The 15102-nt window shown below is 39.7% G+C and overlaps 1 protein-coding gene across 1 annotated transcript; it reads right to left on the bottom strand.

The window, feature by feature from the left end:
- Positions 1-3881: 3881 nt before the first annotated feature.
- Positions 3882-4292, bottom strand: LOC138897798 (uncharacterized). Its single transcript, XM_070183813.1, has one exon. The coding sequence runs from the start codon at positions 4290-4292 to the stop codon at positions 3882-3884; it is 411 nt and encodes a 136-aa protein (XP_070039914.1).
- Positions 4293-15102: the final 10810 nt, after the last annotated feature.

Below are 15102 nucleotides of genomic sequence, written 5' to 3' on the forward strand. Positions count from 1 at the left end.
CGATAAAATCAAAGAAATCGAGGACATCACAATGGTAGATAATATAAAGGCCATGCAAAGGCTAACGGGATGGATAGCTGCCCTGGGACGATTCATTTCGAGATCCTCGGATAGGAGCCACCGATTGTTCTCTTTGCTTAAAAAGAAAAGCAAATTTTCATGGACTCCGGAATGTCAGCAGGCTTTGGAAGAGCTAAAACGGTATTTATCGAGCCCTCCGTTGCTTCATACCCCGAAGGCAGACGAACAACGTTATCTATATCTAGCTATCTCGGAGATAGCGGTAAGTGGAGTTCTAATTCGAGAAGAACGAGGTAAGCAATTCCCTATTTATTATCTTAGTCGAACTTTAGGTGAGGCCGAAACTAGATATCCACACTTAGAAAAATTAGCGCTTGCTTTAATAAGTGCCTCTAGGAAACTAAAACCATATTTCCAGTGCCATCTGATACATGTTGTAATAACTTATCCTCTACGAAATATTTTACACAAACCTGAGCTTTCAGGTTGATTAACCAAATAGGCCATAAAGATCGGCGGGTACTACATCGAGTATCAACCTTGAACCGCTATCAAATCTCAAATCTTACCGAACTTCATGGCTGACTTTACGCCGTCTTTCGTACCCGAGATTGAAAAAGAATTACTGATAAAATCGGGTACCTCTTCGGGAGTCTGGACCCTCTTTACGGATGGTGCCTCGAACACAAAGGGGTCCGGACTGGGCATCGTACTGAAATCGCCCACAGGTAATGTAGTTAGACAGTCTATTAAAACAACAAAATTGACTAACAATGAGGTCGAGTATGAGGCCATGATTACAGGTCTCGAACTAGCTAAAAGTTTGGGCCGAGGTCGTGGAGGCTAAATGTGATTCCCTCTTCATGGTAAATCAAGTCAATGAGACTTTTGAAGTCTGAAAAAATCGAATGCAGAGGTACTTGGATAAATTACAAGTGACTCTACATCGATTCAAAGAATGGACTTTGCAACATATACTTCGAGAGCAGAACAGTGACGCCGACGCTCATGTGAACTTAGGTTCGTCGGTCGAGGATGACGAACTCAACTCGGGGACTGTCGTACAACTCATGAAATCGGTAATCGAAGAAGGTGATGCCGAGATAAACTCCACAAGTCTAACCTGGGATTGGAGAAACAAATATATAGAGTACTTCAAGAACGGGAAACTTCCATCGGATCCAAAGGAATCGAGAGCTCTATGCACAAAAGCTGCACGGATCACCTTATCCAATGATGGAACACTGTTTAGAAGGAGCTTCGATGGTCCATTGGCAATATGTTTGGGACCGGGAGATACCAACTACATCCTACGTGAGATTCACGAGGGAACTTGTGGGAATCATTTCGGTGCCGATTCATTAGTCCACAAAATAATCAGAGCAGGGTATTATTGGACCGATATGAACAAGGATGCAAGGGAGTTCATTCGAAAATGTGACAAATGCCAAAGACATACGCCCATGATTCATCAACCCGGGGAACTTCTCCACTCGGTCCTATCTCCATGGCCCTTCATGAAATGAGGAATGGACATCATCTGCCCCCTCCCATCGGCCCAAGGTAAGGCTCAGTTTATTTTGTTTATGACTGATTATTTCTCTAAATGGTTTGAAGCACAGGCTTTCGAGAAAGTCAGAGAAAAGGAAGTGATATACTTGATTTGGGACCACATCATATGTCGGTTCGGGATGCCATCTGAAATTGTATGTGATAATGGAAAGAAATTCATCGGCAGTAAAGTAACTAAATTTCTCGAGGACCACAAAATCAAAAGGATCCTATCAACACCTTATCATCCCAGTGGGAACGGATAGGCCGAATCAACCAACAAAACCATCATCCAAAATCTTAAGAAACGATTAACCAACGCTAAAGAAAAATGAAGAGAAATACTACCTGAAGTCCTATGGGCATACCGCACGACATCAAAATCCAGTACCATAGCAACACAATTCTCGTTGGTTTATGGCGCCAAAGCTCTTATCCCGGTATGCGATAAATGAGTCAAATAATGAGACAATGAACATAAGCCTAGAATTATTGGACGAAAAACGAGAAGCAGCTCTCGTCCGATTAGCCGCCCAAAAACAGCGGATCGAAAGGTATTATAATCGAAGAACTAATCTTCAATATTTTAAAATCGGGGACTTAGTGCTAAGGAAAGTCACCCTCAATACCCTAAATTCAAATGAAGGAAAACTGGGTCCGAACTGGGAAGGACCGTATCAGGTTCTCGAAATCGTCGAAAAAGGATCCTACAAGCTAGGTGTAATAAACGACAAACAACTACCAAGCAATTGGAACGTGTCGCACCTAAAATGATACTACTGTTAAGGTACGGCCCTCCTATTTTCATTTATATTTAGAAATTAACCCTTGCAGGTGTTCAACCAGAAACTGGGATAGAGTATTCAACTCGAAGCCTTTAGGCCTGAAAGCACACGTTGCACTCTTTTTCCCTTAGATTGGTTTTGTCACAAATGGGTTTTTCGGCAAGGTTTTTAATGAGGCAACCATTGATCATGCTAACTTAGAACAATTCAACAGTATCCGAGGCCTCTTTACAATCAACCTCGAATACTGGGGGGGGGGCATTACCCTAGAGTATAACAAAACAAATTCAATTATAAAGTTCTATGCAAGGAAGTTACTTCATGACGACAGGGTTTCGATAGGAAAAATTGTAAGAGCCAAATGGTCAAAACGAACCATGCTCGTGTAGTTTGAGTTCGAGTAAAACTCTCACTCGACCATAAAGCCTACGGGCTACATTACTTCGAGTTCGAGCAAACATTCACTCGACTACTAAGCATACAGGCTACATTACTTCGAGTTCGAGCAAACACTCACTCGACTATTAAGCCTAAGTGATACATTACTTCGAGTTCGAGCAAACACTCACTCGACTACTAATCCTATGGGCTACATTACTTCGAGTTCGAGCAAACACTCACTCGACTATTAAGCCTAAGGACTGCATCACTTCGAGTTCGAGCAAAACTCTCACTCGACCATAAAGTCTACGGGCTACATTACTTCAAGTTCGAGCAAACACTCACTTTACTACTAAGCCTACAGGCTACATTACTTCAAGTTCGAGCAAACACTCCCTCGACTATTAAGCCTAAGGGCTACTCTTACTTCAAGTTCGAGCAAACACTCACTCGACTACTAAGCCTACGGGCTGCATTACTCCGAGTTCGAGCAAATACTCACTCGACTATTAATCCTAAGGGCTACATCACTTCGAGTTCGAGCAAAACACTCACTCGACCATAAAGCCTACGGGCCACATTACTTCGAGTTCGAGCAAATACTCACTCGACTACTAAGCCTACGGGCTACATTACTTCAAGTTCGAGCAAACACTCACTCGACTATTAAGCCTAAGGGCTACTCTTACTTCGATTTCGAGCAAACACTCACTCAACTATTAAGCCTAAGGGCTGCATCACTTCGAGTTCGAGCAAAACTCTCACTCGACCGTAAAGCCTAAGGGCTACTCTCACTTCGAGTTCGAGCAATCACTCACTCAACCATAAAGCCTAAGGGCCACTCATACTTCGAGTTCGAGCAAACACCCACTCGACTATTAAGCCTAAGGGCCACTCTTACTTCGAGCTCAAGCAAACACTCACTCGGTTATAAAGACTACAAGGTCTGACTTCGATCAAATTGCCTAAAGCCTCGAACTTATGAAAACTTCCATAAGGCATGAATGAAACAAAATCTTCACAAGGCAGAGAATAAGACAAAGACAAGTCGGAAAAGGAAAAAGCTCTTTATATATATATATATAAAAGTATTTACAAGGTCCGTTCAGGACCCTACACAAAAAGATCAAAATAGAAAAAACCCTAAGTTTCCTGATTATCTCCGGGGGCAGTCTCTTCTCCATCGGGCTCCTCCCCGCTCTCAGACCTACTCTTGCTCTCATCATCATCATCGAAAGCCAGGGCTCCAACATCAGCTTCAAGTTCTTTAGCCTTTAGTATCTCTTCGGTAAGATCAAAACCTCGAGCATGGATCTCCTCGAGGGTTTCCCTCCGAGATTGGCATTTGGCGAGTTCAACAACCCAATGTGCTCGAGTTTGAGCGGTCTCGGCTGCCTCTCTCGCTTGTGCTTGAACGGCTTCAGCATCGGCCAGATAGACGGCCACGATTGCATCTATATCAGCCTTTGCTTTCTCGGCCTTGGCAAATGCGGAAGCCAACCGAGCTTCGAGCTCCTCTATTTTTCTTGCTTGAGCCGAGCTCTTTTCCTTCATGCCTTGAAGTTGACTTTCGACCAATGATAATTGAGCTCAAGCGGTCTCTTTCTCTGCAGCAAGACGGTCCATACCTTCTTTCCATCCCAAGGACTCCGCATTTATCGTGTCGACCTCCTCACGAAATTGCTCGATCCTCTCAATCTTCTGCTGCAGCTGTGAGATTGAAATGTTAGCCACCATTCCCGAGTCGAGCCCATGATCTTTTAAAATTTTCATTACCTGCTCGATCAGGTATGTCTGATCTTGGTGAGCCTTGGCCAACTCGGCTCGAAGATCTTTGATCTCTTCCACTTTCTGCCCACTAAGAAGTTTGAGGGCATTTCTCTCCTTCAAAAGCCCTCGGAAGTCGGCCTCACGTCGGCTCAGCTCTGCCCAAGACTTGGAAAACTCCTCTTGATGAAGAGCTAAAGGCTATACGAAAAAGAGAAAAAGTTAGGCAGAAAATGGAAAAATATGACATCAACAAAGGGAATCGAGACTTACCCGATTCAAGGATCATTGAACCTCGAAGAAAAGACCCGACGCATCACTCGGGACGTTAGCATCCTCGATACCGATAAACAAATCACGAAAGGGGTCCTCTCCCTCATGGGCCCTATCTACCTCGAGGGTCCCCAAAGCTCGGGCTTCCGGAATTGCCCCTTCGAAAAAAGCAGGGAGAGTAGGCGAGTCTCCAATTACTGTTGCCCCCAAGCGAGTCGCTTGGGGCGTTCTCCTTAGTTTGAAGAGCTTCAGGGTCGGACCCTTCATATATACCCACCGTTTGTTAACTTCGGTGGGAGGCATCTTTGATCTCCAATGACTCAGGGACTTTGTCCGAGTCCTTCTCCGATATCCCCTCAGTTCGAGATGGAGCCTCATCAACCGCCATCGACCCAGATGCCTTTGGGGCATCGATGGTTTTCTTCACTCGGGCCACCAGTATGGACCCGTCATTTTCTTCTTCTTCTTCTTCTTCTTCTTCTTCTTCATCCCTTAGAGGCCGAACTGATACTTTGGTCAAAGGATGGTATTCCTCCTCGGTTGACGAGCCGTCTTTGTCTTAAGTTTTGGATCCTCGAAAGTAGAGGCCCTTTTTCTCTTGTTGTCCTTCGCCGATTTCAGAATCGGGGCCAGAGTCTCTTCCTCGCCAGACGAGGGCCTCATGACCGCATATTTGCCCAGGCCTCCACACAAGAAAATTGGTTAAGTATAAAAAAGTCATTTTGTTCGAATCATTGAAGACATAGGAAAGAGGCTTACCATGAGTTTTAGCCTCCCATCAGCCCTTTGATAAGTCACGCCACGAACGCTTGGCATATGTGGAGGTCGAAGCCAGGTCTCATACCCAGCTCTCAAGGTTAGGAATAGCACCGAGCATCCAAGCAACCACTACATCATGGAAAAGGATATCGGTGAGAAAGAAACGAAGGAGCAAAATAATAAGATCTAACAGTAGAATTATACTTACGCTTCATATTCCATTCCTCGGAATTTGGCATCTTCTCGGCCGGGATTAGGTCGGAAGTCTCCACTCAAACGAACATGCCCCTCCAGCCTCGGTCCTTGTCCTCGTCTATGCTAAAAAAACAAAACTTTGTTAGCCCGACGCTGGATTTTATTAACCCACCTTGATAGAGGCGGGGGCTGTATAATCTAATGAGGTGGTCGAGGGTGAAAGGCATCCTCTCGACTTTGTTCCAAAGAAGCGGATCAGAATAACGATCCCCCCAAAAGAAGGATGGATTTGGCCTAGGGTTATTTGGTATTGGCGGCAAAAATCGATGACAACTGGGTCGAGTGTGCTCAATGTGGAAAGGTAAGTATAAACACTTAAAAACCTTTTCACATGAGTAGTAATATCTTCTTCGGGAGCCTGGATTATCACTTCTTTGTTGTCCCAGTTGCAATCTTTCCTTAACTATTTAAGATGTCCCTCGGTTATCAAGCACATATACCTCGATACTGGCTCGCATCAAACTGGAACCGGCGAGGATTTGTCGATCTTAAAAATCATAGGTAAGAACACACCCCCGGGAACACACTCCTCAGGTCGTGGCTCCACCGGTGTTTTATTGCCGGCGATCCGCGAAGAAGAAGCTTTTTCTTTTTGAGGAACGGTTTTTGACGTTTTCGCCATTTGGGTTTGAAGATTGAAGATAGAGGAAGATTACAAGATTTGGTGTTCTGAAGAGGGATTTTGCAGTGAAAATCATAGATTTACAGATGAAGAACTCAGAAGATATGAAAACAAATTTAGAAGATTTGGAAATTGGAGATGTAAAAGTAAAAAAATGGTAAAAAGAAGAGCTATTTATAGGGTCGGCAATGATAGTTCAATATCGGCAATGGCCGACCATCGTATGACATGCATTTAATGCCTTGGTAACTGAACCGACGGGACATCTATCACGTACGTCATGGTCGGGCTCGATGCAAACGTCAGTGTAATCTAGTTATACCGTTGGAAAATCATGTCATTTCTCGCCACATTCTTCCCGAGAAACGAGAGGACTATCTGTATACGGTCAAAACCGGTTTCGACCTTCGTATGGTTAGTCAAGATTGGAACATAATGGACCGAAGGTCATCTTCATAATATCAAGATGAGATCTGAATCCAGATTACCAAACTCAAATTTTTAGGACCGATCAAATACCGAGCTCGAAGTCATTACCGAGTTCGAGTTCAAATCGAACTATGAAGTGAAGCGGTGTCATCGAGCTTAAGAGCCAGAGACCGACCAATATCTAGCCCGATTCGATACTGAGCCCCGAGTCAATATCGAGCTTGAGTTAATATCGAGCTCTATGTCTGGAAATTGACCAATACCAAATCCGACCAAGATTGAGCCAGGAGACAAGAGTCGTTACAGCCGCACTAAGGAAGAGAATCTCGGCGAGAATTTGGAAGGCTAATCTATCATGGGATCCCCACTATGTATTTTAATTATATCTAAAGTAGGATTCCTCCACTATAAGAAGGATAGCTACTATTTTTATAGAAGGATCCAACATTAAGGCATTCATACACTCTCATATTATTGATATTCACAGAGAAAAACATACTGCTATTCATATAGAGATTATCCTTTTTTGGGTTTTGTATATTGATTCGTCTTGCTTGTTCATGAACCATTTTTCACTCAGTTTGGTTTGTATTTTATTCTTTATACAGTCAATACGAAATATATTTCTACTTACTTTCCGATTTGTGCCAAGTTATACCACGTATCCTTAGAACTACGTATAATTCAACTCTATCCATTTTTCGGGTAAACAACGATAGAATAATATATACAGTTCAACTATATGCACCTCTATTTGATACTCCTTCTGTCCTAATTTGTTGTGTTTGAGTAAGACTTTTGATGCTTGTGATATAAAATACGCCATGGACGGTGTAACTATCACTACTAGAAATCAGCTAAAAACTGACCAAAAAAACCGACAAAAGTTGGTCGGTTATGGCCAATTACCGACCAAAATGCGACTATTAGGGTGTGGACGGTGTTTTGATGGTCGGAATGGCTTACCGACCAAAGTTGGTTGGAAATTACCAACCAACGTTGGTCGGTAGCTTAAAACGACTATCTGACAAGTTTAAGTACTTACCGACCAACTTTGGTCGGAAACATATTTTATTAATTTAATTTTACAGACCAAAGTTGGTCGGTTTAAATAAATTATATTTTTTATTAATTATTAAAATTTAAAAAAAAACGACCAACTTTGGTCGGTAATTGAAAATATATATTTTTTTAAAAATAATTAAAATTAAATATTACCGACCAACTATGGTCGGTAACCTCAGTAGCGCAGGCAAAATACCGACCAAAGTTAGTCGGTAATGCTGAATTCTAGGAATTTAATGTTCATTAACCGACCAACTTTGGTCGGTATTTTGGAATAACTTTTTTTTTATTAAAAACCGACCAACTTTGGTCGGTTTTTCTGGGTTTAATTTTGGCATAAAATGCCTGTTTTGGCAGCTACACCCACCTGCCAGCATACCAATACACCTAATAACAATAACAACAACAACAACACAACAACAACAACCAAAACATTCAATAAATACTTTAAAACTAACAAATTAAAGTTCAATTGAACATAAAAATCTAAAACCAAGTTAAAACTAATTACAACTAATTCAAAACTGGTTCTATTTGTCTAGTTCAAAGTATATAAAAGTCAAGGGGTATTTTCTACAATATCATCATCACCGTCTAATGAACTTTCATTTACAAGACAGTATAAAGAACGGTCTTGTGGAGGACGGGAAGAACGATCACGAGCAGGACGGGAGGAACGATCACATGGAGGTCGACCCTCTGGAGATGACTCACGAGATCGGGGCAACGGAAAAGCTCCATTATATAGGAGAGTTCTGATCTGAGCTTGCATGCCAAGGAATTGAGCATATCTAAGCCTTTCTCTTTCCTTGGCCGTTTCTAGCTCGGATGTGAGCTTTGCTACTGTCTCTCGCATAGCATATAGGCTCTCCCTATTATGTTGCTCGCCTTGCGAGGAAGTCCCTATTCCTCGCATTCCACACTTATAGCGATGAAAGTTTTTAGTAGGAAGCCCGTATACCTTCCCCCATTTTGGACCGCCAACAGACTCCAACCATATTCTTTCAGCATCCTCGTCCGAAGGTTAGGTTGGCTCACCCGATTCACCAGCTGGATGACTACGGATGAATTCCTCCACGTTACTTTGATAGCGACCCTATATTATTTTAAATTAAATCAGTATTTCAATTTTTTTATAAAAGTAAATTATAATACTTAAATAAAATTGAAAGCTTACATATACAGTCGAGGCTCGGTCCTCGACCCACCTATCTTGATCCCCCTCTTTCTTCTTCTTCACAATATGCATCTCCATGAATAGCTCATCATGACTCATTGGACGCTCATTCTTCTTTTCCTGAAAATAAATTAATTTAGTTAATAAACAGAATAGATATACTTAGAAAAATAAAATAATTTAAGAAATTACGTACTAATCTTCTTTTTATTGTCCCTAGGCTGATCGCACCTCCAGTGTGCAAGGAGCCTCCCTTCTCGGATGCGAGAGCTTTCTTTCCTTTTTCGCTCCTCTCTAAGAACTCCGCGGTAAGCCATTGCCTTTGCAAATCATTCCACAAATTCTCAAGTAACTAGCTAGGCCTCTTGTTCTTCTTTCTAGCATCCGAGAAAGCATCCGCCAATCTCTTGCGAGCTTTATGATGAAAATTTGCAGCCACTTTCGCGCTATAGTGGTCTTCCCATACACACTTGCTCTGTATTTCAAAAGTTAAATATTAGATAGAAACATCATAAATATAAATTATTAAACTGTTTAAAAGAACATTTGTACCTTAAATTGATTGAAAATTTGCTCCTTAAGCGAGAATGGGCAATCAGTCCAAGTTGCATAAGGGCCATCATAAAGCTTTCTGATGGCATTGGTGATTATCTTCTTAGTCGTATTACCCGGCCTGAACCTGCAATTTAACAATAAAAACATATTAATATCTTAGTAAAAATGTTACAAATCAATAGACGCAAAAATAATGAATAACACTTACCCATCACCCTCAGGGACTATGATGATCCTGCCATATCGATCATAATGCACTACCTCGTCATCACCATCCGAAGCATGTGTATCAGAGGCATGTGAAGACGGTGTAGGCCGATCAGAGCTACTGCCTCGCAGGCGAAGGCCTGCAATAGATAGAGTCGATAATGAAGATGGTTGCGATCTCTGTGACTGCGACATAGTTGGATGCGACCCAAGTGGATATGATACTGATGGCTGTGACCCGAGTGGCTGTGACATGGATGGATGCGATCCATGTGACTGTGATATGTAGGGATGTGATCCACGTAGATGTGATGTAGATGGCTGCGATGCAGATGGCTGTGAGGCAGTTGGACTGTCTGTCAAACGTATAGTCTTACGTCCTATGATGGAAGACCTGGTGTCTGAATGAAGGTGTACAGCTCGTGTTGATGTGGCAGCTCAGTATAGCCGTGTGGTGGAGGATAAGACATAGACATCTCTGAAAAGGGTGGACAAGAGGGACTATTATTTTCTACCCTCCTCTTTCCCTTCCTACCCTTTTCTCGACCCCGAGAACTAGTAGGGTCATTGTTACATTGACCCTTGCTTGCTATCTGCATAATATAATACACATTTAGATTGAAACATATAAGAAACTAGCTATAAAACGAGAGTGCTTTAAAAAACCAACTTTTTAATCCCCATCGACGTATTGTTCCTCGTCAGAGAATTCTTCGTCCTCACTTGTTTGAGCTTCATCAGTTGATTCTTCGTCCTCATTTTCTATAATTGTTACTTCATTTATATCAACTTCTTCCAATATACGTTCAGGATGTTCCAAATCATCTTCTAACTGATCGTCCACTATTTGGTGAATACTGGAGATATCGTTTTGATATGCAACATCTAACACATTCTCAACTTCCACCCTACCTACATGCTTAGTTTTTATTACAACCCACCAATCAGACTTATTCCGCCGCAATGGATAAGGAGCATAATACACTTGCCTAACGTTATGTGCAATTATACAAGGATCATAGCGATCATACTCCCTCGTATGATTAACCTCAATTATGTTATTTTGGTGGTGTACTCTTGTACCTCTTGTTGGATTTGGGTCAAACCACTTGCAACTAAAGAGTATCAATTTCTTATATGGCCAACCTGTATATTCTAGTTGTAATATTTCTTTGACCACACCATAATAATCAATATCTCCAACTTGGTTACCATCATCACCTTGACCCCACACCCCGCTGTTGTTGCTATTTTTATTTTTAGAGCAATCCTCTGTATGAAACTTATAACCATTTACTATGTACTTAGACATTGTTGTGACCTGAAGCCCAGGTCCCCAAGATATATCTTTCAAAAATTGATTTACACCATTATTTGGATTATTTACCTACATAGTGTTAAAAAATTCATAAGTTAGCACAACTTATGAATCAATTTTTATACATTCACTATGTGTATATATATACACACACACACACACACACACACTTACAAACTGTTTGAACCACGTATTAAATCTCGTATATACAACATCATGGCCAAATTGACCCACGAAGTGACTATGACACATCAAACATCAATATGTAGTCACAGTAAATTTTACATTTTGATAACTAATAAATCAATACTTACTTGAGAAATAGTAAAACTTCGGGACAATTTAGCAACACATGAAGTGTAGCTGACTTGTACTCCATATCACTCAAACTTCTCTTTCTAACATCCTTAGAACATCGGCCTGGTTTATTGAATATGGACATTGGTAGATATAATGGATCATTCACACATTCGACCGTGTGCCTATTGGGCCTATTCCTAGAACATGACACGTTTCTCTCAAAATAATAAGAACAAAAATGTGCAGTTTTCTTTGCAAGATAGGCTTCGCATATAGATCCTTCAATCCTATTCCTCTGCTTAACAAATTGTTTGCATTTGCCAATTGTCCTACATAATGTCATGTTAGCCAAGAACATTCAAATAAAATAGAATATTATATCAAACTTATAATATTACCTCTCAAAGGGATACATCCATCTGCATTGAACAGGCCCTCCAAGTCGTGCCTCGTGTACAAGGTGTATTGGAAGGTGTTCCATCACATCAAAGAAACCACATGAAAATATTTTTTCCATCTTGCTAGAAATTACACGAATGTTCTGATCCATCCGAAGTAGGTTTTCTTCCCTTAATGTGGTAGAACACAAGTCTTTAAAAAATAAACTAACCTCTGTGATGGGTTTCCAGATTCTTTCAAGCAAACCACAAAATGCAATAAGCACTAAGGTCTTCATGAAAACATGGCAGTCATGACTTTTCAAATGGCTCAACTTCCCTACCTCCATATCTACTTTTTTTCCAAGATTCGATGCATAACCCTCAGGCATCTTCAGTTTTGTAACCCAATCACAAATTTGTCGTCTTTCCTCCAAAGTGAATGTGTAACTTGCTTTGGGCTTGAACACCTTACCATTGTTTGCTGTCTGCAAGTATAATTCAGGCTACCTACAATATTCTTGTAAGTCCATTCTAGCCTCCGGGTTATCTTTTGTCTTACCTTTAACATCCATCACTGTGTTGAACAAATTGTCAAAATAATTCTTCTCAATATGCATTACATCAAGGTTGTGTCGGAGAAGATTATCCTTCCAATAAGGCAACTCCCAAAATATACTCTGTTTCGTCCAATTATGATTAACACCATATCCGAGGAATCTATAAGGTGGAGCATCAGTAACTTTACTGAAGTTCTAGACCCTCTCCCAAATTTCCTCACCTGAAAGTATCGGAGGTGGAGAATTATATTCCACTTTATTCTTTTTGAATGCATTTTTCATTCTTCTAAACTCATGATCATCAAGCAAGAATTGACGGTGACAATCAAACCATGATTGCTTTCGGCCATGTTTCAAAGTGAACGCTTTACTATTTTCCATGCAGTAAGGACAAGCTAGCTTCCCAACAGTCATCCACCCAGACAACATTCCATACGCAGGAAATTTGTTAATAGTCCACATTAAATTAGCACGCAAATTGAAATTCTGCTTGGTTGATATGTCATATGTTTCAAGACCATCATACCACAATTGTTTTAGCTCACAAATTAAAGGTTGCAAATATACATCAATCAAACTTTTCGAATTACGTGGATTGGGGATAATACAATTTAAGAATATATATGGACTAGTCATATACAACTCAGGTGGTAGATTATAAGGTGTAAGAAAGATAGGCCAACACGAATATGGTGTCACAGATATAGAAAAAGGCGTGAAGCCATCCGCACACAGACCTAACCGAATGTTCCTTGGTTCACTAGCAAAATCTGGATATGTCCTATCAAAGTGCTTCCAAGCTTTTCCATATGAAGGATGACACATAACACCAGGTGGTCTTCTATTTTCAAAGTGCCATCTCATATGAGGAGCAGAACTCATCGACGCATATAACCTCTTTAACCTAGGTATAAGAGGTAAATAATGCATCACCTTGACAACGACCATATTCCCGCTGGAAAGCCTCTTGAAATGAGGCTTTTCGCAAAATTTACAACTGTCTAAAGTTGTACCATCTTTATAATATAACATGCAACCATCTTCACAACAATCAATTCTCATTGACGAAAGTCCTAACTTAGAAACCAATCTCTTTACCTTATAGAAATCACCAGGTAAGTTGATAATATGGTCAACTAGTTCACTCATAAGGTCAATGAAAGAGTCCATGGCTGCTTGAGAAATATTCCAATCAGATTTGATACTTAGTAATCTAACTGCAACAAACAGCTCAGAGTGCGGACTTCCTTCACGTAGTGGACGACTAGCTTCCTCTAACTGTTCATAAAAATATTTTGCGTCATCATTAGGAGTTTGTTCAACATTTTCATTGGGCTCACCCCCGAAGTGCATCCCAAAAGCATCCGCAACCATATCCTGAATTCTAGAATCAAGATTTGTATTCTCCACCGACCTACTACTTTCACCAACAACCATGTTATGAAATATCCCACGGCTACCATCGATCTCTCCATGATTAGTCCACACAAAGTAATTCTCTATAAACCCCTTCTTATAAAGATGAAGCTTAACTTCCTCCGATTTTTTAAACTTCATACAATCGTACCTGACACAAGGGCACCTAATTACTCCTTCACTTTGGTATGGTGGAAGTGACATTGCATGTCTAATAAAGTCATCAACCCCTTCTACAAAATCCTCCCGCAATCCCAGCCGATTTGGATAATTCTCATTGTACATCCAAGTACAATGTTCTATCTATACAAATAAAACAAGAACAAATTAATTTATTCTACAATTATAAATTAATTATATCTTTTTAGTTAATTCAAGATAATTATTTTTTTCTAATTATACCAATTTATATCCTAAAAGTTTATTTCATATCCTAAAAGTTCAATTCATATCCTAAAAGTTCCAATTCATTTCCTAAAAGTTCAATTCATATCCTAAAAGTTCAATTCACAAGAACAAATCCTAAAAACTAAAATTTTAATTCATATCCTACGAGTTTAAACATAAACTAACTAAACTAAAGAAATTCAACCCATACTCTAAAAGTTCGATTCACAAGAAAAAAATAATTTATTCTACAATTATAAATTAATTATATCTTTTTAGTTAATTCAAGATAATTATTTTTTCCTAATTACACCAATTTATATCGTAAAAGTTCAATTCATATCCTAGAAGTTCAATTCACAAGAACAAATCCTAAAAACTAAAATTTCAATTCATATCCTACGAGTTTAAACATAAACTAACTAAACTAAAGAAATTCAACCCATACCCTAAAAGTTTGATTCACAAAAACAAATTAATTTATTCTACAATTATAAATTAATTATATCTTTTTTAGTTAATTCAAGATAATTATTTTTTTCTAATTACACCAATTTATATCCTAAAAGTTTAATTCATGTCCAAAAGGTCCAATTCATATCCTAAAAGTTCAATTCACAAGAACAAATCCTAAAAACTAAAATTTCAATCCATATCTTACAAGTTTAAACATAAACTAACTAAACTAAAGAAATTCAACCCATACCCTAAAAGTTCGATTCACAAGAACAAATTAATTTATTCTACAATTATAAATTAATTATATCTTTTTTAGTTAATTCAAGATAATTATTTTTTCCTAATTATACCAATTTATATCCTAAAAGTTCAATTCATCTCCAAAAGGTCCAATTCATATCCTAAAAGTTCAATTCATATCCTAAAAGTTCAATTCAC

This window comes from Nicotiana tomentosiformis, chromosome 8, assembly GCF_000390325.3.
Source record: "Nicotiana tomentosiformis chromosome 8, ASM39032v3, whole genome shotgun sequence".
NCBI classification, from domain to species: Eukaryota; Viridiplantae; Streptophyta; class Magnoliopsida; order Solanales; family Solanaceae; genus Nicotiana; species Nicotiana tomentosiformis.

What these genes read in the sequence shown, in the direction of transcription:
- LOC138897798 (XM_070183813.1), bottom strand. Translation starts at nt 4,292, where the DNA reads ATGAAGGAAAAGAGCTCGGCTCAAGCAAGAAAAATAGAGGAGCTCGAA.